Raw genomic sequence first — 21885 nt, forward strand, 5'->3', positions numbered from 1 at the left:
AAGGCTCCGCTGGCCCCTGACGAATCAAATGGCATTAGGCTCCCCCCTCCTCATTTCATCTGCAGAGGCTGAGAACTGCGGTGAGGAAGAAAAAGAGGAGAAAGATGAGGAAGAGATGTCAGGGCCAGAACAGCAGAGTCACGGAGTGTCTACACGTACAAAGTGTGTGTGTGTTAACGATTATAAATGACTGAAGAGGGACAGGTTTTAGGGATCACGCACGCAAACGGAATAACCTGAGCTGATTCCAACCGGAAAACTTTAATTTCATATGTGCAACTGATATGCGAGTGTGTTGTTGTTGTTGTTGTTGTTGTGTACACTCGGTGCACTCGCACTTTATCCTGCGCTTCATCCAGCTGAGACTGTGAAGAAGAGCTTTCATGAAAAAGTGACAGTTTATTTTGTTTTTATTTTTTAATCTAACACAAAAAAAACGAAAACATGTGGTTTTTCATAATTAAATTTTAGGCTCAGATCAAAAATACGAAATGGGGAACAGGCAGCATGACTGAATTTGATTTTAATAGCCTATTTAATTGGTCGGGTTTACGCGGTTTGGCGATATCAAAGAGATGTACAGAGTCACAAAGATCATTCATAGTTTTCAGTGACCAGGGGGGTATTCTCCAGAAAGCGGGTTATGTGAAAACTCAGAGTGAACCCTGAGATGAGGGAAACTGAGTTTTCAGTTCCAGGAAGAGAGGTAACTTAAACTCAACTGACCCTGTGAACATAACCTGCTCGCTGGCAATGTCTGACGGGACTGTCCTTTCCTTCTCAGTCCGATCATGTTGAAGCAGAAATAATTCACTTAGTTTTACAACAGGAGCAACATTAAGATTCATTTAGACGAGCTCTCGTTCTCTGAGCCGAACGGTTTCGCTTCCCCAGCCGCACATAGCACTTGCAGGTTTCCCACAGATAAAAATATTATTTTATTATTATATTTTTTATAGCCTATTATATTGTTTTCCAACAACGCAATTTCGTGTTTCTAATTTGCCGCTGCATTTAAGATCAGATTAAATAAGTGTCCTTCTCTGTTTTCAGCAGGATGAGAAGTGTGTTGTTGGTGCTAATACACGTTGAAATATCCTGAATGAACTTTTACTTTGAATATGAATAAAAGCAAAGTGAGGAGCCATCGCAGACTGTTTTTATATTTCATTCAGCTGATTGCAATTATCTATCTATAATAAAACAAAACAAAAACATTGAGCAACATCCCACTTCCTCAATATTAAAAGAAAGTTATGTTAAAGCAGAAGTAAGTGATATATTTGTGTTAATCTAAGTCTTAAATAGTTGTATCTTCCGACAGCAATCACTTCTATAGAGTGTTTGGTCTGAAACACGGGTCTGTCAGTCACTCTGCTCTGCTCTGAGCCCAGGAGAAAACATTTATCGTATCCTACAGTTTTTATCCAATGAGGAGAGAGAACGGCATGCAGGGCTGTGTGTGCAGCCAAGGGACGCCGTGAATGTGGCGACGTAGGGACGAGGACTGTTATGGTGCGTTCAAGGAAACTCGTATTTTTCCGACCATGAAGTGGTACCAGTTCGATCTGGTACCAGTTCACGGGTCAGAAGTTACGAGTGGCCGTTATAGTGACTTTCACCGGTAAAACAGGTCGGAGAAACACGAGTGGGTTGCCTGGAACGCTACAAAGTCGTAAGTCGTGACTTGAAGCTGTAATTTACGATTTCAAAAGCCTGACTGGAACGCAGCATTAGCCAAAACCACCGGATCGCTTACTTCTGCTTTAACTCCCCAGAAGGCGGTGTGTGTGTCTTGGCAGGATAGAATGGTGTGAGATTTGCCAAGACATTGAGGACAATGATGTGTAGCTACATACTCACACAGCAGTTGTGTGGTTTGTGTTTGAAAATAAAATATTGCACACAATATATTTGTTGTTTACATACTTTTTAAATAAGTTTGAGACCACCCCTAAAAATTACATGAAGAAATATTCCAATAGAAAATTTGTGAATTAATGCAGAGATGAAATAGAGATTTGCTTTAAAATGTATTCTTTTTTCTCTTCAAATCCCACACAACAAGACTTGTGATTGTAAAGTAAAGGCAGCTATCACAAGAATAGCCTAAGTTTATTTTCCAAATGAGTATGTGCTTCCCAGAGCTATAAAACAACATCATAATAAGGACATATTTCAGAATTACCTGAATGTACTACTTTTTTCTCTCAAGTTAACTGATAGTGGGGGAGAAAATCTAAAAAAAAACTTGTTCATTGTAATGCATGGGTACCCAACGGTTTTCTAGACTGAATAACATGTTAACAAGCACTTAATACAATTTGCACTCATTAATAAAACAGTCATTCGTGGTAATTTCTTTGTAGTTAAACTCACCGTCCACTCCCAAAACTTAGGCAATTTGGTTCCATGCCTTGTCCTTTCTGGTTGTGTCCTTGTAGTGATGTGAGGTGTCATACAAATGTAAAATCTCCTAGTTTATAATATTCCTTCACCTGAGAGGAACACCAAACTTGTCGGCAGATTCCTGGAAGAATGCCAGGGTGGTTGAGGCCTGTTGTTTGAGGCTGCACCAAGATACACTATCTGCAGCACAGCACAAATACCATTACATGTCTATGGGGCACTCAAGTATTTAGTAATTATAGATATATGTGCACTTCGTCCAAACAATTGTGCTAACCTTACGAGAAAAACCATCAATGCCTCCAATGACAACAATGTTGTAGCTGAAAGAGTTTGTGAGGGAGCGTCTCCGCACATCTATTTTTTCAGGTGTGTTGGACTAGGATCCATAGGTCCGGACTGATCATGAGAAGAAAGTGGAGTCCAGCACACTGAATAACTTGGTTCATCGAATATTTATTGCTGCAACGTTTCGGTCTAAACGACCTTCATCAATCAGGCAAACCAGCTGGAAGCCTTAGCATCGTGAAAACTACAGCAAGGAAACACAGAAAAGGGAAAGAAGACATTCAAGAAATTACACAGGCAAAACATTTAATTTACAATTTCCCAATTATTACTGGTCACAAAACAACCCTGAAAACTTCACTGCACACAAATTTCATATAGTCTTCAGATAAAAAATTCCACCAATGCAATTAATCCCAACTGAATAGAAAAATAAAGATAACGTGAGCATGACTCCAATAAATCCAGAACATCCCAAGGATTTAATAATAAAACAGAAATTGAGAAATAATCCAATTCCAACAAAGGCGAAAGAAGCTCAGCAGCACAGAGGCAGCCCCAACCCAGAAAAGACAATGGTGATGGAGTTGGTACAGGTGGAGATTACAGGTCTCAATAGTCTCCTCCTTTTTGTGCCTATGACTACTTACAAAGACTGGTCCCTAGATGGCAGTCCAAGACCATTTATTGATATTCACCAGGCACCTGAGCGAAGGGAGGAGAGAGGCTCGACAGATAGAAAATACAGAAACGAGGAGGCAGAGGTGGAAGCCAAAGATAATTAACTGTTATTCAAAGTGTGGCTCTGCTGGTTCAACATTGAGCTATAAGTAAACTTACCTCCCCTAATGTGACTGTCACCACCAGAAAGATTACACTGTGCAAAACCCAGCCCCAGATTCACTTTGTACATGGGAGTGTGCAGCTATCGCCAAAAAGAGCCCACATGATTCACAGGCTAGGCAGATAAAGTGGAGAACTACTCAGTCATGAATGCTGTTGATTTTTGGGGGTCATTCCTATGTTCCCACAGCCCTATGTTCCCACATTTCTAACTTTTGTTGTCACTGAAAATTAGGCCCTATGTTCCCACAGCCCTTTGGTCCCACCATCGGTTGGGTTTAGGCAATGAAGAAAAGAGTTGGTTAAGTTTAGTAAAAAAGACAGGCCAGATAGGTAGAGAGAGTCCAGTGGGAACATAGGGCCTAATTTTAAGAAAAATCTTGTGGGAACATAAGGCTGTGGGAACATAGGGCTGTGGGAACATAAGGCTGTGGGAACATAAGGCTGTAGGAACATAGGCATGGACCCGATTTTTGTTTTAAATAAAGCCTCTTCGTCATCTCACTTATATTTCAAACTGAATTATTTCTATGTGTGGCCTTGCAAATGATTTTTTCAGGCTGCTGCACAGAGCCATGTGTGATGTGTAGTTCAGAGCATCAGGTGATGCTTGGTTTCTACAGAGGCTTCAGGGCACAACTTGCTGTCAGCAAATCTAAGGGCGTATTCACACCAGGAATGTCCCATAGTTCACTTGCTTTGGTGCGGACTACATTTTTTTTTACTTGGTGTGGTTTGTATTCACATTGCATTTTTTCACAAGCGGATCAACTTTGTAAACAAAAGCACGTGTGTCCCACAGTCGCTCAATCATTGGATAAAAATTATCAGCGGGATCTTCCACGAGAAGTCCACAATGGAGGTCATGAATGCGTTTCTTGCTGCCCTTTCAGTTTGGTAGTATTTCCAGTTGCACCTGTCCTGTGCTTATTCATCACTTGGAGGCTGTATATGTGGCCGTTATGCAGCCGTCACCATGACGATGGTCAGACAACAAACACACACACGTCTGCATGTGCGTCTTAAGGATGGTGCGCTAAAAAAAAAAGAGAGAAAAAGGACGGCACAGCAAAAAACAGACAAACAAAAAACATAATAATTCTCTCAGGATGCCGCGTTGCCGATCGGCATTTAAGCCGAGTCACATTCTGTTAACGGTTATTAATCGGATAACGACTTTCTGTTATCAGTTTTAAAAAAATATTAAGAATGTGCATCGTTAACGGCTGTGGGTGCGTCCTCTCCAGCATCTGATAAATGTTTTCCACTGACCAGATATCAAGGAGGCAGCGTGTCTATCTGTGCTCCATGTTGACCCACGGCTCATTGTTGATCATTTCCACATTTTCTGACAACAACGGAAGCCTGTTGAATCCAAAAAGGCGCTTGGATTTTGCATTTGGTTCGGGAAAGGTTTGGTTTGCATTCACACCGTAGGGGAGAGTGGGGTAATTTGTGCCATGGGGCAAGTAGTTCCACCCCTGTTATCTAGAAAACCATAGAAGAAGTTGGTCATGTGACCACATATTTTTGAAGGGGCATCCATTTCACTCATCCTATTAAGAAGGGAGACACATGGCTTGAGAGGAAAGCACATTTATGTTCAAAAAACAAGTTTTTGCCCTCCAAAGTAAAATTTCTATGATCAAGGTTTTTTGATTGCCATGTTTGAACAATTATAGATAACTTTGAAAACAGTTCACACATGTTTTAGTGCTTTATTAAGCTACACCATGAGTCTATACAGTTAGCATGATGCCAGCTCAAAACAGCAGGGGAATCCTTTTTTCTCAAAATGCTGGGCTTGGGGTAATTTGTGCCAAAGGGCCTGGGTTAAGTTGTGCCAGTGGCAGTGCTGTCTGTGTATAGGAGAAACGTGGCAGTGGGCACGGATTTGCTTGGAACTTAACATGTGTGATGAGGGACCGCCCCTGAACACACCTGCCCAGTCTGGTTGTGCTCGTAGCCTGGTGGATGAACAAAACATGGCGTTTCTTTGCGCCACAGCCCCCAGTGTGCCTCAGGCCTCCGCGACTACATGGGGACAAGCGAGGGCCCGATCATCGCCGCTTCCGGCTTTAATTTTGTATTGAATGTCTTGCTTTTATATAGCATTAACATTTGTGACATTAAAATGATCTGTTTTACTTCAGTTATCAATGGCACAATTTACCCCAGTGTATTCTCTCTAATGGCACAATTTACCCCAGTGTATTCTCTCTAATGGCACAATTTACCCCAGTGTATTCTCTCTAATGGCACAACTTACCCCAGTGTATTCTCTCTAATGGCACAACTTACCCCAGTGTATTCTCTCTAATGGCACAACTTACCCCGCACCGGGGGCAAGTTGTGCCAGAATTTTTTTTTTTTTTCTAAAGCTATATTTCTGAAACAGTTGATTTAAGATTCAAAGTGATTGTTCCCAGGGATGCACAACATCCTAAACTATATGTACATATATTAGTTGGGGGCATTATTATAATCCCCTTGCTTTAAAGGCAGTTTAAGTAAAAATTGGCACTACTTACCCCGCTCTCCCCTACGCGAATTGCACCAGGGTTCGTTTGGGACTCTGGTGCCGATCAAACAAGTGGACCGAGTCCCAGCTGCAGAGGTGGTCTCGGTTCACTTGTTTGATCCACACCAGAGTCCGCTGGTTTGTATTCACACCTCCCCAAAAAGTCCGCACCAGAGGAAAAGTCTGTTTCAAGCGGACCAGACGAGCCTGGTGTGAATACGCCCTCAGTGAATCTGGTTCTCTTTTGCAGTTTGGCTGCACATCTGTCTAATATCTTGCATCAGCCCCTCTGTCCCATGTCGTCTGCCTTTGTCATTCATGTTTTAACTATCACTTGGATGCTCCGTTTGGTTCCGTGGCACCAGCAGGTCGATGTCAAGTTTTTTCTGTTCTTCTTCACTGTTAACTGTCCTGTACCCGATCAATGACATGGCCTCTTTACACACCTCCTGGAGGCGTTTGACTTTGCTGTGTGGCAGCAGGGTACGCCAAGCCTCAGGCACATGAGTGGTGTTTCGTAAATAGCCTTTTGCTCCAGCATCTTTGTCTGTTCCATGGGTAACTCTGTAGATCCACTCCCCCACCTGCAGGGTCATCTCAAGACCTGCAAATTCATACATTTCAGATATTTTCTCCAGTGGGTTGCGTGCCACATCCTCATAACGGACCATTTTGTAACGCCCTTTTAGAAAAGGAGGGGGTTTCAGGACGGCCCTGTCATTGATGCGCACATGGCTACGGCAGATTTCCTGCATGACTTCATATGGCACCTCATCAGGTGGGAAGTTTCTCTGCTCCAAGACAGCACCGTTATCTGCCTTAAAGTGGGGACCCACCACCTCCCTAGACTGCAACACAGCCCGTGGGTCTCGGACCAGGTGGATGATGCGGAAGTCTAAGCTTGGATCCTGCAGAAGTGGGTAGAGGGATTCCAGCTCAAATACACGCACTACTTTATACACCACATGACTGTAAGTGTGGCAGGCTTCCTCCACCTGCTGCATGTTGGGGGGCCGGCACATCTGTTCGCAGCGATCCGGGTCGCCTAAGTGGCCGCGTGGTGCGAAAGAACAGGCTGGAGGCGAGCACAGAGCTCGACTTTGAGACCACACAAACATGGACTGGTTGCTGTGAAGGTAGGGATCCATCACGGAGAAGTCACACTGGAACAAACTCCGCAGTAGATCCCTCAGGGCCATGCGCAGCTCCCCTTTCTTGGGTTTCTCCAGCTTAACCCACACGTGCAGAGCGGGCTCCATAAGATAGAAGACAGACGGGTGCTGACTGAACACCTGGCCGAGGAAGGACGAGCCTGATCGCCAGGACGACAGCAGCAGAACGTGAACCTTGTCGTTGGAGGAGGCAGAGCTGCAGGGATTGAACTGGACAAACCAGGCACAGAACAGCACCACTGCTGCACCCAGCAGGATCACCAGGTAAAGCATGGTGCTGAGGCTCACTCTGCAGCGGGGCATCATGGGTAACGGTCTCTGGCAGTGGCCTCTGCGAGATGTGGATGGTTTTTTTACGTCTTCTGTGGAGCTGTGTTACCTCTGCAACAGAAAAGACAGCGAGAGACAGATATTAAACAGCTCTTATGGTTGGTTTGATCGACTGATACAACAGATAATATGTTCTATACACAAATAACATGGATGGACAAATTAGTGAAACATGATTAGTTTGAAACTACAGTTCTGTGTTCAGTATTATGAACGAACTGTGGTTCATTTGGTGGCTTGACTCTGATTCAATCAATCAATCAATCAATCAAACTTTATTTATAGAGCACTTTTCCTACATAGACATGTAACACAAAGTGCTTTACACACAGAGAAAAAAGAAAGAAAAAAAATAGAAACATAGAAAAAACAATTACAAATAAAGCCCCTCCCTCCGTACTACACACGCACACACACACATGCACACACATGCACACTCTCACTATTGACACTAGGGAGACATAGCATGACAGGTTACACCCCGCCTTTTCGAAACCCCGCCTTTCCGAAAGTAGACTTCCATTCATCGTAATAGGGGGGTTTTCTACTTTTTTCTAAAGACCCCGCTATTCCGAAAAGGCTATTGGGGGAACCCCCCCACTCCGAACGGACAGACGGACCTAATCAGAAAGGAAACGGAGGCTGTGCAGTGCGCAATGATCCTTTTTTCCTTTTTGGGGTCAAACGGATCATGTGCAAAATTAACTGCAAAACAAGCAAATACTTCATATTAATGTAACGTTCATTCTGCTTCTAGCCTGTCTAGCCTCTACCTGGGCTTTTTTACTAAACTTAACCAACTCCTTTCTTCATTGCCTAAACCCAACCAAAGCATCTCCCTCAGTCAGCTGTCAGCACGAGCGGCGGCTGCAGCAGCCTTGCACCCCTGTGAGCTCAAGCCGGGTTCAGCCGGAGCAGGGGGGAGAAAAAAAGTGTATTTCTTTTATTGTGTGGGAGATCTCCAACAACGGAGTCGGGGAGAAAGCAAGTGGGACAGATCTGCCCAGTCCCTGAGCAGCGCGTTTCACAGACAAGCTGCAACAGAGTAAACAACGTCACGTGGGACAGCGGTGTTTCGGAGTGGGGGTATTTCGGAACAGCAGGGTGTCGGAGTGGAGAGCCGTCCCCGGCATGGACACTGAGGATTGAAGAAGCGCTATCTTTGGGGCCGTCCACACTGGGAGGAGTCGCAGGCCGTGCCACAGGGGGCACCAGCGCCCAGGCCCCCCGACCCCGACAGACCACAGCCAGCCGAGCCGAAGGGACCCAGGGACAGCGCCCCCAGCAGCAGCCCAGACACAGCTCCCAGCGTGGAAGACCCCCCTGAGGAAACACTGGAGTTAAAGCTAAAACTAAAAACATAAGATAGGGTAAAAAAAAAACCTGACAAAATAAGTAAACAGAGTGAACAGCTTAAAGCAATACTTACCTTTCTGGAACTTTTGCACATTTCTTTGTCTAAGTTAAAATGCTATTAATAATCTGATGATACATTAAAATGTAAGAGAAACCCAACAGGGTTAAAAACTCATCATTTTTTCATTCTCATATAATTCTGAGAAAAGTCTGACCAATAATATTATTCGGTCCGATTAATAAGATTTGACGAGCGACCAAACCTACTTAATAGAGAGCCTAAGCGGAAGCAGGAAGTAACGGTCACCATGGGACCTCAACTCTGAAAAACTCGCCATTCAAATGAACGGGACTGAAAATTTTATTTCGTGATCCGTTTGAATTGCGCCATGAGAAAAAACTCTGTCCTCTACCTGTTTAAAACATCACGTTTCATCCCGAGAAATCAGCAGTTTGTTGTAAAGCTATTGTAGAATAAAATTCAGAAGAATCTGTAAGCAGAAAGACTACAGGTGGCGTAGGTGACGTCACACACCAAATGCCGCCCTTTCCCGTGTCAGTTGGTGACGTATTTCTTGTGGGACACAGATCTGTAGTCCGTAGAGCGTCTTTACACAAAATACATTCTTCTGTTGCCGTTTTATGATAAACGGCTGATTTCTCGGCATGAAACGTGATGTTTTAAACAGGTAGAGGACAGAGTTTTTTCTCATGGCGCAATTCAATCGGATCACGAAATAAAATTTTCAGTCTCATTCATTTGAATGGCGAGTTTTTCAGAGTTGAGGTCCCATGGCGCCGTTACTTCCTGCTTCCGCTTAGGCTCTCTATATGTAATCACTTTGTGCACCCCTCTCCTCCTCTCCCCCCTCCCGACCAGGAAGAACGCTTATTGACAGAGCAGTAGCAGGACATGAGCAGAGGAGACTAGAGTCACAACACACAAGAAAGAAGGTTTTTGGAAATAAGGGACCGTTCGTTATTTATGGAATGGGCCACCGGAGGAAAATGGGGGGGGGTCATGTCATAATATTCTTTGTTGAGGGGTGGGTCCACTAAAAAAAAAAGGTCAGCAAGGGGGGGTCATTCAACATTTTGTCTGGAGGACACTGCAATGCCCGCAAAAAATAAAAACAAAACAAAAACGGGACATTTCTAAGCTACAAACGCTGATGACAACGAGACCAACGGCCCAAATCACAACGTTATTTTATATTGCTCTGGTCTGCCCTGAGTGGGGTTCGAACCCGAGTCTCCCGCACGGCAGGCGACGATGCTAACCGCTTCGCCAAGAACTCAATAAGGGTTCTGCCCGCGGCTTAGCACGTCTTTTATGGGTGAGTGAGTTTAACTTCAGTACCTCATTGCGTAACTCTACATAGTCTGAGCAGCACGTACGTTCACGTTGCTTTCGTGAATTGTAAACAAACAGACGCCCCCTCGGTTCTAGCGTCCAGCAGTTTAGCGGCTAATTCAACTGCAGTGATGGATAACTGTACCAGAGAGGCTCAACAACTTCATGAGCTTCATTTGAGGAATAAACGGCAGCTTTTACCTGACGGGAGACCGACGCCTGAGCTACGGTAGCTAACAGCTAGCTGGTTTTATCTACTTCTCTCTCTCTTTCCCTCTCTTTCTTACACACACACACACGCGCGCACACACACACACACACACACACACACACACACACACACACACACACACACACACACACAGAGTTGTCTGTCATATCTGTCGTAAACCTTGTAATACGTTGTTGAGTGCAGTTCACATTATTGTTGCTTCGGTTTGAGTGTGGAGGGTTTGAGTGTGCGATTCTGTTATTGATGAGTTGGGTTTTAATAACAGCTGATAAATGCCATGGATTGATGAGAAGGTGTTGCGCACACATGGTTGTCAAAATGAAATAATGTAGTGTCACGCGCTACGTGATGCGATGTCACGTCCTTGATGGCTGGGGGGGGGGTCATGTATCTTTTGATAAGGCTTAATGCAGGGTCATGTTAAAATTTACTGACTCCGACAGGGGGGTCATGAAAAAAAAAAAAAAAAGTCCTGTGAATCCCTCCGGTGGCACTGATGATAAATAACGAACAGTCCCTAAATCGTTTTTTAAAAGACCAATAACTGCAGCCGCAGCTGGTCGCGGAGTTTCATGTCTGATATTGTAACGTTGATAGTGATCAGCCCCGAGTGATACGTAAACACAGGAAGTCACATGTGTCTATAAAGCATCCAGTGCTAACGGCTAGAGGGCTAGGCTACTGTTAGCTCTGTGCTAACGGCTAGGCTACTGTTAGCTCTGTGCTAACCGTTAGGCTACTGTTAGCTCTGTGCTAACCGTTAGGCTACTGTTAGCTCTGTGCTAACGGCTAGGCTACTGTTAGCTCTGTGAGTTCTCAGCGGTCCGGACCCGGTTGAACTCCGGACCGGCGCGGCTCGACTCGGCTCGGTCTGGAGCATCAGGTGGCGCTGGTCGGGCCGCCAGCCCGGCTCGTTGAGAACTGTAATCTGTAACAATCACTTCCCCTGCGTCTCCAGTAGCAGTAGGCTAACAACAGTTTATTATAAAACTCATCAGTCATCATCACTGAGTCCGTTTATACGGTTTAAAACTCCGGTGTTGTGTTTGTTTGTGTTGTTCCCGTTTCACTCGCGTTCCTGTTCTGTTTACCGTTGCCATGCCAACGCATGCAGCGGGGAGGGAGGGGGCTCGTGGAGATTAGAGTGCCTATTGATAGCTTTCATGTGACGTCACGGCCCGTGTGGAACGCCCCCCTGGCGGTCAAAACAATCCACTTCCCCGCTGTCCGCGGCTTAGGACAAGGCAGAAAAACACACACTGCTCCCTGCTGCTTCAAAAATACCGGTGTTATGGCCCAACTGGTGTCTGATTTAACTGGTTACCGTACCGAACAACAGCTGTGCTGCACTTCCGTCCGCAGATTTGTCACAAATTCACAAATCAAGCCGCAGTTCACATGTTACTGCAGCCATATGCTTCTGTGAGTGAACCTGTTCCTCCAATCTACAGTCAGTCAGCGCCACACTACTCTCACTCTGCACAACACTGCACAGTATGACAAAGCCTGTCATGTTAAAGTTACCAACTAATGGAAAACACTCTGAAAATACGCTAAACAATACCGGTCATCGTCCTCGCCGCGCCGCGGTCGGTCCCTGCCCCCGTTACCGTGTCGGCGGCGGCGGCGATGATAACAAAGGACCGCCGCCACCGGACACCCCGGCCGCGGCGGTCCTTTGTTATCATCGCCGCCGCCGCCGGTCCCGCTGCTATCGGACCGCCGTCATCGTTGCCGTCGGTAGCGGTGCGTAGCAAAGCTCCGGGGGGAAGGGGGGGGGGGCAGCTGGTCACCGTGCAGCCCAGCTAAGGGCTCTGGTTTGTGGGTGAGAGGAGCAGGGAGCCTGGGCTCAGCGGGCTGGAGCTCAGACTGTGGAGCTCAGCGGAGCTGCGGTACCAGGACGGTGTTCCCGCACAGGAAAGTTATGTTTGCAATGAATTAAAATTAAACTTTAATTTATTTGCCATGGATTTTCTATTAGAGTTATCATCATAATGCTGTTGTGTAGTCAATTGTCAAATCATAGTCACTTGTTACTCTGCCTCAACCAAGTCTGAAAGTAAAAAAAAGAGGAAATATTACAGTTTTATTGCTGTCAACAACAGTAAGGGTTTAGTCAAGTTAACAGAGTTCAAAGCAACACAAGCATAGCCTAATAAGAAGAATAGTTAACAAATAGTGATAGAATTACGTGTATTTACAATGAATTCAAATCAAATTTTAGCATTTGCATGGATTTCCTATTTGAACACGGTTGTCATCATCATGCAGTTGTGAGTCCAGACATGTTGTCAGTGACCTGTCAGTTTGCCTCATTCAAGTCTGAAAGTTTGATAAAAACAGAGAAAATGCTACGATTTTATTGCTGTTGATGACTGTAGGGGTTAAGTAAACTTAACACAGTTAAAAGTCATTAACACAAGCATATAAATACCGCAAAACAAAGCATTTATTGACCGTTATTTAGCAATTATCGGGGTTTTCCTATTGCTTTCAATTGCCCGCCAAGCACTTCCGGGAACTTTCTGAGGCTACATGGACCACGTGATCGGCCAGCATTTTGAACTTCCGTTGTCGCCACTCTCTCTCTCTAGGCACTCTAGTGGAGATGCGGCAGGAGGGAGAGGTGGGTGGGACTTGTGAGGGAGGTGGAGCTGTTGATTTTCAAATGTTTGTGCTGTGCTGAGTGAAATGCCAGATCGGTAAGTATTGCTTTAAAAGGACGAAAATATGTAAGATAATAAAAATAATAATAATAATAATACCAATGATAAGTAAACAAATACAATTATTTAAGATTAATATCATCTTAAAAAACAAGATAGAAGCAAAAATATAAAATAACCAGAACCACATAAGAACGTAAGAAGAATTTAAAATACTAGTTAAAAGCCTGACTAAAAAGGTGTCTTTAACCTTCCTAAAAATATCAACTGTCTCTGCGGTCCTGAGGCTCTCCGGCAGGCTGTTCCACAGGTGGGGGCCATAGTAGCTAAATGCCGCCTCACCATGGGTTTTGGTTCTGGGTTTTGGTATGGATAAAAGGCCGGTGCCGGAGGACCTCAGGGTCCGCGAGGGTTGATATGGTAAAAGCAGGTCAGATAAATAAGAGGGCGCAAGGCCGTTAAGACATTACAGATCCTGAAGCGTACGGGGGGGAGCCAATGCAGCGACTCTAAAACCGCTGTGATGTGCTCCCGCCCTCTGGTCCTCGTCAGCACTCGTGCTGCTGAGTTCTGTGATAATTGGACATTTAAAATACTCTTTTTGACTGGACTAACTGCATTAGTACTGATCAAACTAACTCCTGCCACCTCATGATGACATGACATTGATGTGATGTGATAGAAAAAACAATCATTCTTTTAATATTCTTTTTGTTTTGTTTTTTAAGAAGGTAAATAGTGTGCCCATATCTAAATTAGGGCTGCCCCCGACCAAAGATTCTGTCTGTCGACCAGTGGTCGTCACGACCCCCCGGACACGTTCCGCCATAGTAGCTTACACACACACACACACACACACACACACACACACACACACACACACAGCTTATGAAGTTGATTAACAGTTAACTGTCTCAATACCTTGTTGCTGCTTCTTTTTCCTGTTTGTTTTTTGCCCGTGGTGACACTGTGAGACTGACCGCCGGTGAGCGCTGTGGGACGGGACCGGGGCTCAGACAGCACCCGCTAGAGGGTGGGAACTGACCTGGAAATGAAGCCCGTGCCCGGCCCGAGCCCGAGACTTTCAGACCCGACCCGACCCGACCTGAGCCCAAATTAATTAATTAAAAAACCAGGCCCGACCCGGCCCGATACCCGAAATATTATTATGCAAAATTCACGTTATTTTCAATGACGACAAACAGCGGCAGCGCAGCGTCGAGCCAGCTCTCTGTCCACACTGAATCCGTGCGTCTGTTGGAATGGAAGCACATCAGCTGTGCGCTCGTCCGACTGGAGATGTAACTACCCGGTTAAAAGATGGGTGAATACTTGCTTACGTTTGTACCTTTTAAACAGAAAACAAATATAATGATATATAATAATTGTTGGAACACGAGGAGCAAAAACATAATGCAGGGTTTTCTGTAACATTAAAAGACGGCGCCACAGTCATATGCGCGTACAGGGTCCGGCTCCTGTTCTTGCATTTTGTCATGTTTTAAAACTAATAAACGCAATGTCTCGGCATCTGAAGGAGGCGATGCGTGAACGGGAAGCAGACCGTGGTAGTTTTCATTCACACACTCCCTGCTTGTTGCAATTTTAGAAAATATAATCCAGGAAAAAAAGACTTACAAACATGGTCCAAAATAGCTCCATAATACGCACAAAAATCCAAAAGAAACGAAAACAAACAAAAATGTAATTAAAAAATGTATTAAATAGCATGAAGGGCTCCATGTGCATGCCTCTGTGACGCACAGAGAAATAAAAACACACTTGCAAACTGAACCACTGCAGGGGGGTCTGGGGGCACACTTATTATTATTATTAATATTATTATTGTTATTGTTATTATATTATTGCTGTCAAATACAACGAAGAGCCAGTCGCTTGAAACGTTGTCTTTTGAATAAAAAATGATTTTTCTACTTCGGGAGAAGTTCTCTTTCTGCATCATAAGTATATGGACAGTGCCATGGATTTATCGGTGAAGACTCGGTGAACTGCTGATATTTTGTCTTAGTGGTGCTGAAGTATTACCAAGCCACTGTCCGCTGTCTCAGTGCTGAAATAAAGGGCAGTGGAGCATAGGGGAGCTCTCCCCGGTGCTGAACGCCAGCGACGGATGCATTTATAGTCTGCAATCCAGAACATCATACAGATGCAGGTCCCAATAGTCAGGACCAGTGGAGGCTGGTCCATAGAGGCAGAGGAGGTTGGTCCTCCTCTATTTTTGAGAGGCCAGAGGAAGCTCAACATATTTTTAAGAGAGAGTAACTGGTTGAAATAAACCTTTACCAAATCATTTATAATATATTTTTAATCTCTTTTATGGAAGAAAATCCACTAAATCCACTTAAAACAGCTCAACAGCGCCGCCTGCAGGCGGAGGGGACAGGGCAGTCTGTGTGAGGAGCAGGGAGCAGGAAGGTGGGGGCTTAGGGGAGGACGGAGGGCTTCTGTCCTCCTCTAGACGCCTCGGGGCGGGATCTCCTTCCATTCTCTCAATGCATTTAGGATCTTTTCATGCTGATCTGTGATTGGCTAAGACACATAAAATGACGCGCTAAGGGAGAACGTCCTCCCTTACCAACCAGTTCAACCAGAACACAAGATTGATATCAGGTTGGTCCAATGACAGCTCTCCAACCCCCCTTGGTTACTGTTGCTATGTGCGCCAAACTTTCACTCCGAGCCTCGCTGCTCATGCTGCTTCCAGCACAAGAAATACAGAGTTTTCAGCGACATTGGCATCGATTTGAAAGGAAATATCAGCAGATTTCTGGATAAACTGTTGGGAGATATCATAGAGAAGCATTCAGGAGGTACTATACCAGTAAGGAGAAGTGACAGCGTGTGGTGGTTAGTGGTACTGACAGTAAACTCACTCACCCATAAAAGACTTGCTAACCAACCTGCTAAGGGTCTGTTGGGTTCTTGGTGAAGCGGTTAGCATCGCCGCCTACAGTGCAGGGATTCTGGGTTTGTCGCCAGCTTAGGGCAAGCTACTGATTAACTTTTTTTTTTTTTGAAATGCTCTGTCGTTTTCATTTGGCCTGTGTTAATCTGAAAACAGTATGATGTTGTTTTTAAGAAATCTTGTAAGACATTGTTTAATTTTCATTGAATAGGCCTATAAGAAAGTAGGGATAAGTAGTCAACTAGTATAAAATAACGTGGCGCCGTGGACTGGTGTTCCTTCTGTCCTCCCCAATTTTTTCAGTCACCAGCCGCCACTGGTCAGGACTGAGTTGGGGAAAAGGGCATTTACATTGTCTGCCCCAGGTGACCCCTATAGATGCCTATAGATGTCTGGGTGTGTAAACCTGTTGAACCAGCAGAGCCATCAGCATGGAGAAGGTCATGTTCTACTGTGACGACTGATCACAGAGGAACAAAGGTCACTTCATCATATTACAGAGAAGCATTACCAGCTTAAAGCAGAAGTAAGCTAAGATATATTAGTGTTAATCTAAGTCTTAAATAGTTGTATCTTCCGACAGCAATCACTTCTATAGAGTGTTTGGTCTGAAACACGGGTCTGTCAGTCACTCTGCTCTGCTCTGAGCCCAGGAGAAAACTTTCCTTGTATCCTACAACCTTTATCCAATGAGGAGAGAGAACGGCATAAAGGGGCAGTCCTCTCTGTGTGTGCAGCCAAGGGATGCGCCTGAATGTGGTGACGTAGGGACGAGGACTCTTATGGTGCGTTCAAGGCAACTCGTATTTTTCCGACCTCTGAAGCCGTAGCCTACCAGTTCGATCTGGTACATAGACTGTAAAAAAAGACGTACTGGTACGAGTTCACGGGTCAGAAGTTACGAGTGGCCGTTATAGTGACTTTCACAGGTAAAACAGGTCGGAGAAACACGAGTGTGTTGCCTGAAACGCTACAAAGTCGTAAGTCCTGACTTGAAGCTGTAATTTACGGTTTCAAAAGCCTGCCTGGAACGCAGCATTAGCGAAAACGACCGGATCGCTTACTTCTGCTTTAAATGAAATGTAAAAATATATAGGATAACATTATCATCATTTACCTTATGCTGATGTATTTGCAGGGTGTTAAAATAGGGGAAAACGGGAGTTACAACACCCAAGTGTTGAATTAAAGCCCCTGCAAGGAATTTTTAACTGGATATGCAAAAATCTCTCGTTTCTGTTAATGTGTCTGCTGTGTGACCTGCAACAGCAAATGAGCCCATCTGTGAGAAGATAAGCTATTTCTAAAGAGTAAAACCAGACACGGCACTCAGACCAGAGACGGCACGCGCTGCAGGGGGGGTCCGCCCGCTATTCAGACATCCCGCTATTACGACATGTCTCTATCTAGACATGCCGCTATTCCGACACTTTTTGGTATCGCTAGTCCGACACGTCATCTTTTTTTTTTCTTTTTTTTTTTTTTACAGCTGCGATACCCAGGCGCGTCTCTCTCTTTTTTTTCTTTTCAGCATGCCTATCACCGGTTTGATGAGGGAGTGATGTTCTTAATCTCAACAACTATCAAGTCACAAACAAAACTGACACATGATAAACAAACAGAACTATGCTGCAGTTTGTTTGTCAGGTTAACCTGTGACCTTCAGCACCACGGACAGCGAGAAGCTGCAGCTGTGAGCGTCTGGGCTCTGGGCTTAGGGCCTGGGGCCTCATTTATCAAAACTGTAAGTAAGCAGTGTAAAACTGCTGCTATAAAATGTTTTGCTTAGGCCTACGGCGAAAAGACACCCAAAATATTTACATGGATACATGGCATCGGGCAATAAATCAGTCAGAAAAATCATCTTGCATTTTAATAAGCTACAATAAAAACAAAAACCTCCCAAATCTCAACAAAAGGAAGCAGAAAGAAGAATAATCTTATGTAATCTGCCCCTTTATCCCAGAAAATCTTTTTTTTTCCTTTTACCTATGTTAAAACAATGTAAAGCAGGATTTCCAGGATGACTTTGAACGCCTTTTCACAACACAGTTACAGCTCTACTGGACTCAGTTTAGGTCATTTTCCATTACAGCTGAGTCCTTCACAGTTCCTCCTCAGGGCCGCGTTGTCTCACTCTTTATTCTCTCGTCAGCTCCAAACTCACGTGCACCTCGTTAACTGACAGAATAATAACAGTCTCAGTAGCTGCAGATCAGTGTGCGCTGCTGCCAGTGTGTTTTTAAACTTGGAGGGTTTGTTTTTTCTTCTCTAATAGGCCTATGTATTTGTGTATGAGAAACAGTGTCTCAGATGAAAAATCAGAAGGACACTCTGACTATAACGTAATCAATCAATGTCGGAAAAGCGGAATGTTTGAAAAATAGTAAAGTGCCGCTACTCCGACAATGAAAAAAAAAATGTCGGAATAGTGGGACGCTTGAAAAATAATGTTAATGCCGCTATTCCGACAATTAGAAGTCAATGTCGGAATAGCGGCATGTAACCGCTGCAGGGCTCAAGACCTTAAGTCCTCCCGGGGACGTAAAATATGTATTTACGATGATAATTAACCCCCAGGGCACAGTTGGGACAATGTTTTTTTTTTCTTTTAACTGAAAATGCACATAACACTGTCACTACACAAACGGTGCACAAATTCTTGCAGCAAGAGCCTCCTGCAGACTACCTGTCTGCCACAGCTGCAGCCACGGAGTGAGAAGGTCCTCCACACGGGAGGCTCGGTCTCACTAACCTCAGCGGTCCTGGTAAAAGGTTTTTAAGTGTTTAAAATACATTTCCAAAGTGATTTGCCTAAAACTGCTCACAAAAAAGTTAGTCTGGAGCCTTGACGTGCGAGCCAGATAAGTGTCTTCATGACAATACGTACTAGCTCATGGGAAATGCAGTCTTCATTCTGGCAAAATGCTATCGCTTTTGGCCACAGGGACTGCCAAAATCAACACAAACTGAAAGTTCCTTTAATTAATTAAATACCGATCAGCTTTAATTAAATACCGATCAGAGGTGGAGCCAGTAGACACCTCTGGCAGCTGTCAGTGTCAAGTTTTTGTGGTTTTTGGGCGTGACAAAAAATTCCCCCCATATTTGTGCCTACACATGCGTAAAACCTGCAGCCATTACAGTCTACAATCCCAGAACATCATACAGATGCAGGTCCCAATAGTCAGGACTGAGTTGGGGGAAAAAGGCATTTACATTTTCTGCCCCAGGTGACCCCTATAGATGCCTATACTCAGGCACGTGCACACATAGGGCCCAAAGGGTGCTTGAACCCCTGCCCTTTTTGCCCCGTATTAAAAAGTGCCCTTTTTTTTCTCAATAAATGCATTCCTGTTGTGCATGAGGATGTAAACAACCGCGCTGTTATTATTCAATGAGCTTAATGAGTCATATTTCAGAAAAGCGCCCATTTGTGTTTGTTTAGCTAACTGCTTGTTAAGAGTTAAGCCCCGCCCCCTCCTCTGTCTAACATCACCTGAATGTAGTGAACAACAGCAACAGGAGGAATCACTCACTCAGCTTGATTTCACTGACTATTTGAATTTGTTTCCAGATGTTGAGTTACTGGTAATTGTGACTTTGCTGTTGTAAATATTGCTGCTGTTCTGAAACATGCACAGTAGCAGTCACAGTAGTCATTCCTTGGTTGTGTGTGTGTGTAGCCTACTTCTATTTTGCACTTGCACTCACATGATTTTTTTTTCTGCAACGTTAATGTGCACCCAATACCATATTAGCCTTAGCCTACTAGTTCAGAAGTCATGACTCTGTTTCGGGAAATTGGTCCAGCGTGTTGACTGCAGTCCTGAAGGTGTGCAGGCTTTCTCTACCGACTAAATAGTAACTGTAATTTATTTTTATTTATTTATTTTGATATTAAGGCCTGAAAAAATTGTACATACTGATCTTTTCTAATGTTGAGGCCCTGCCCCTCTATAGTCATGTGCACGTCCCTGCACACACTGTAGATGTCTGGGTGTGTAAACCTGTTGAACCAGCAGAGCCATCAGCATGGAGAAGGTCATGTTCCACCTCGACGACTGATCACAGAATAACAAAGGTCACTTCATATTACAGAGAAGCATTACCAGCTTAACTTTAAATGAAATGTAAAAATATATAGGATAACATTATCATCATTTACCTTGTGCTGATGTACTTGCAGGGTGTTAAAGTAGGGGAAAAAAACAGCAATGTATTCTTAACAAAATTGAAAAAACTGTAACACAAATTGTTAACCCCTTTATAGTTTTTACACCCAAAATATATGTATACAGAATGTCAAGGCTATTTTTCTTATCTCAGCCATGCATCCGTCAGGACCACTGTAGATTTGACTATAAAAGGCTAGAAATAGCAAAAATGTAACAGTGACATTTTTTACATTTCAACAAACTGTGATATCCTCAGATGTACAAAGATATTCAGTGAAGACGGGAGCACAAAAGCACAAAAATCTATTCACATTGTGTCGTTTTGTTACATCTGTTCCGTTCACGTTTTGTTAAAATATTTTTTTTTCTAATATATGAAAGATATCTGCTTTTTTTTCCACTGCCTTGTCCTTGCTTCACATTACCACCGCCTGGACGTGATTAATGTGATGTTGTAGAGCAAACTTTAGGAGGAAACTTACCTTGCTCTCTGTGGTTCGTAACGCTCTGTGTTGGGATGCCTGCAGTCCTCTCCACCTCTTCCCTCTGCTCTCAGTGTGCAACTGCTCCACTTGGTAGGCCTACCACCTTAGTTATCAGAGCTTGTACAGCCGCACGCCCTAGTGAATTTGGGTTTGACTGGCAGTTGGCTGGCAGTACCAAATAGAGACAGAGCCTTCTTAGTAGCGGCCCCTAAGCTGTTGAACAGCATACCTCTCCATGTTAGAGCTGCACGACCAAATTGGTTTTCCTTGCTCGGGTAAACTGCAGCAAATGTGGAAACCAGAGTGATTGATATAACATACTATTAGGCTACATCAATCGCTCTGGTGGAAACTCATGGAGGGAGGCGCGACAAACAGGACAAACAGCCATTTCTGAACACCTTTAACCCATTTTAACCTAAAGACAACACCCTGTCAACACACCCATGTGGGGCCCATGTGGGTTGGATGTGGGCCAGTGAGTGGGCCCCATCTGGGCTGCCCAGGTGGGTCCCAGTCAGTTTTGTCCGGGGGCTCCATGGTGGCCCCATGTGGGCAAGCCCAGATGGGCTGAAGGTGGGTTTCAGATGGGCCCTATCTAAAACCCACATGGGCAACCCAGGTTTCTCCCACATGGGGCCCACACTAGGTGGGCACTAGGTGGGCCCCATGTGGGCTGATTATGGGTCCCAGCTAGGTCTTACACTGTACCCATAAGGGTAATAACCATTATTTTACAGTTCTTAAATCAAGCTGCAATAATGAAGAGACAAGCAGTACAATTAATTATCTTTTTATTAAAGTAAAATTAAGTAAACATGCTTTTGATGGATGAATCAGTGTTCCAGCAATGTCACAGACAGAAAAACTGAAAATAAATTAATGTTAACACTGAACATTTTGGGATGCACTACCTATTTCAGACCCATGTCTATATTCCCATTGGAAACCACTGTATTTCACTATGACTTAGAGAGGCTGCCAACCGGTAAAGGGACATTTTTAGAATAAAGTGCAGATTTTATACTTTGCACTGAACTATCTAGATTTGGATCATGATCATTCAATAACATTATTAAAAGTATATACACCGGTTTTCTGCAGATGTAAATGGTTTGGAGGTTT

General features: G+C 44.3%; 1 protein-coding gene across 1 annotated transcript; it reads right to left on the minus strand.

Annotated features, from left to right (window-relative positions):
• Positions 1-6384: 6384 nt before the first annotated feature.
• On the minus strand, positions 6385-7536 carry LOC146969673 (carbohydrate sulfotransferase 5-like). Its single transcript, XM_085804489.1, has one exon. The coding sequence runs from the start codon at positions 7534-7536 to the stop codon at positions 6385-6387; it is 1152 nt and encodes a 383-aa protein (XP_085660615.1).
• Positions 7537-21885: the final 14349 nt, after the last annotated feature.

Source organism: Trachurus japonicus, chromosome 17, assembly GCF_045865225.1.
Source record: "Trachurus japonicus isolate A0001 chromosome 17, Traja_1.0".
In the NCBI taxonomy this organism is placed as follows: domain Eukaryota; kingdom Metazoa; phylum Chordata; class Actinopteri; order Carangiformes; family Carangidae; genus Trachurus; species Trachurus japonicus.

What these genes read in the sequence shown, in the direction of transcription:
- LOC146969673 (XM_085804489.1), bottom strand. Translation starts at nt 7,536, where the DNA reads ATGCCCCGCTGCAGAGTGAGCCTCAGCACCATGCTTTACCTGGTGATC.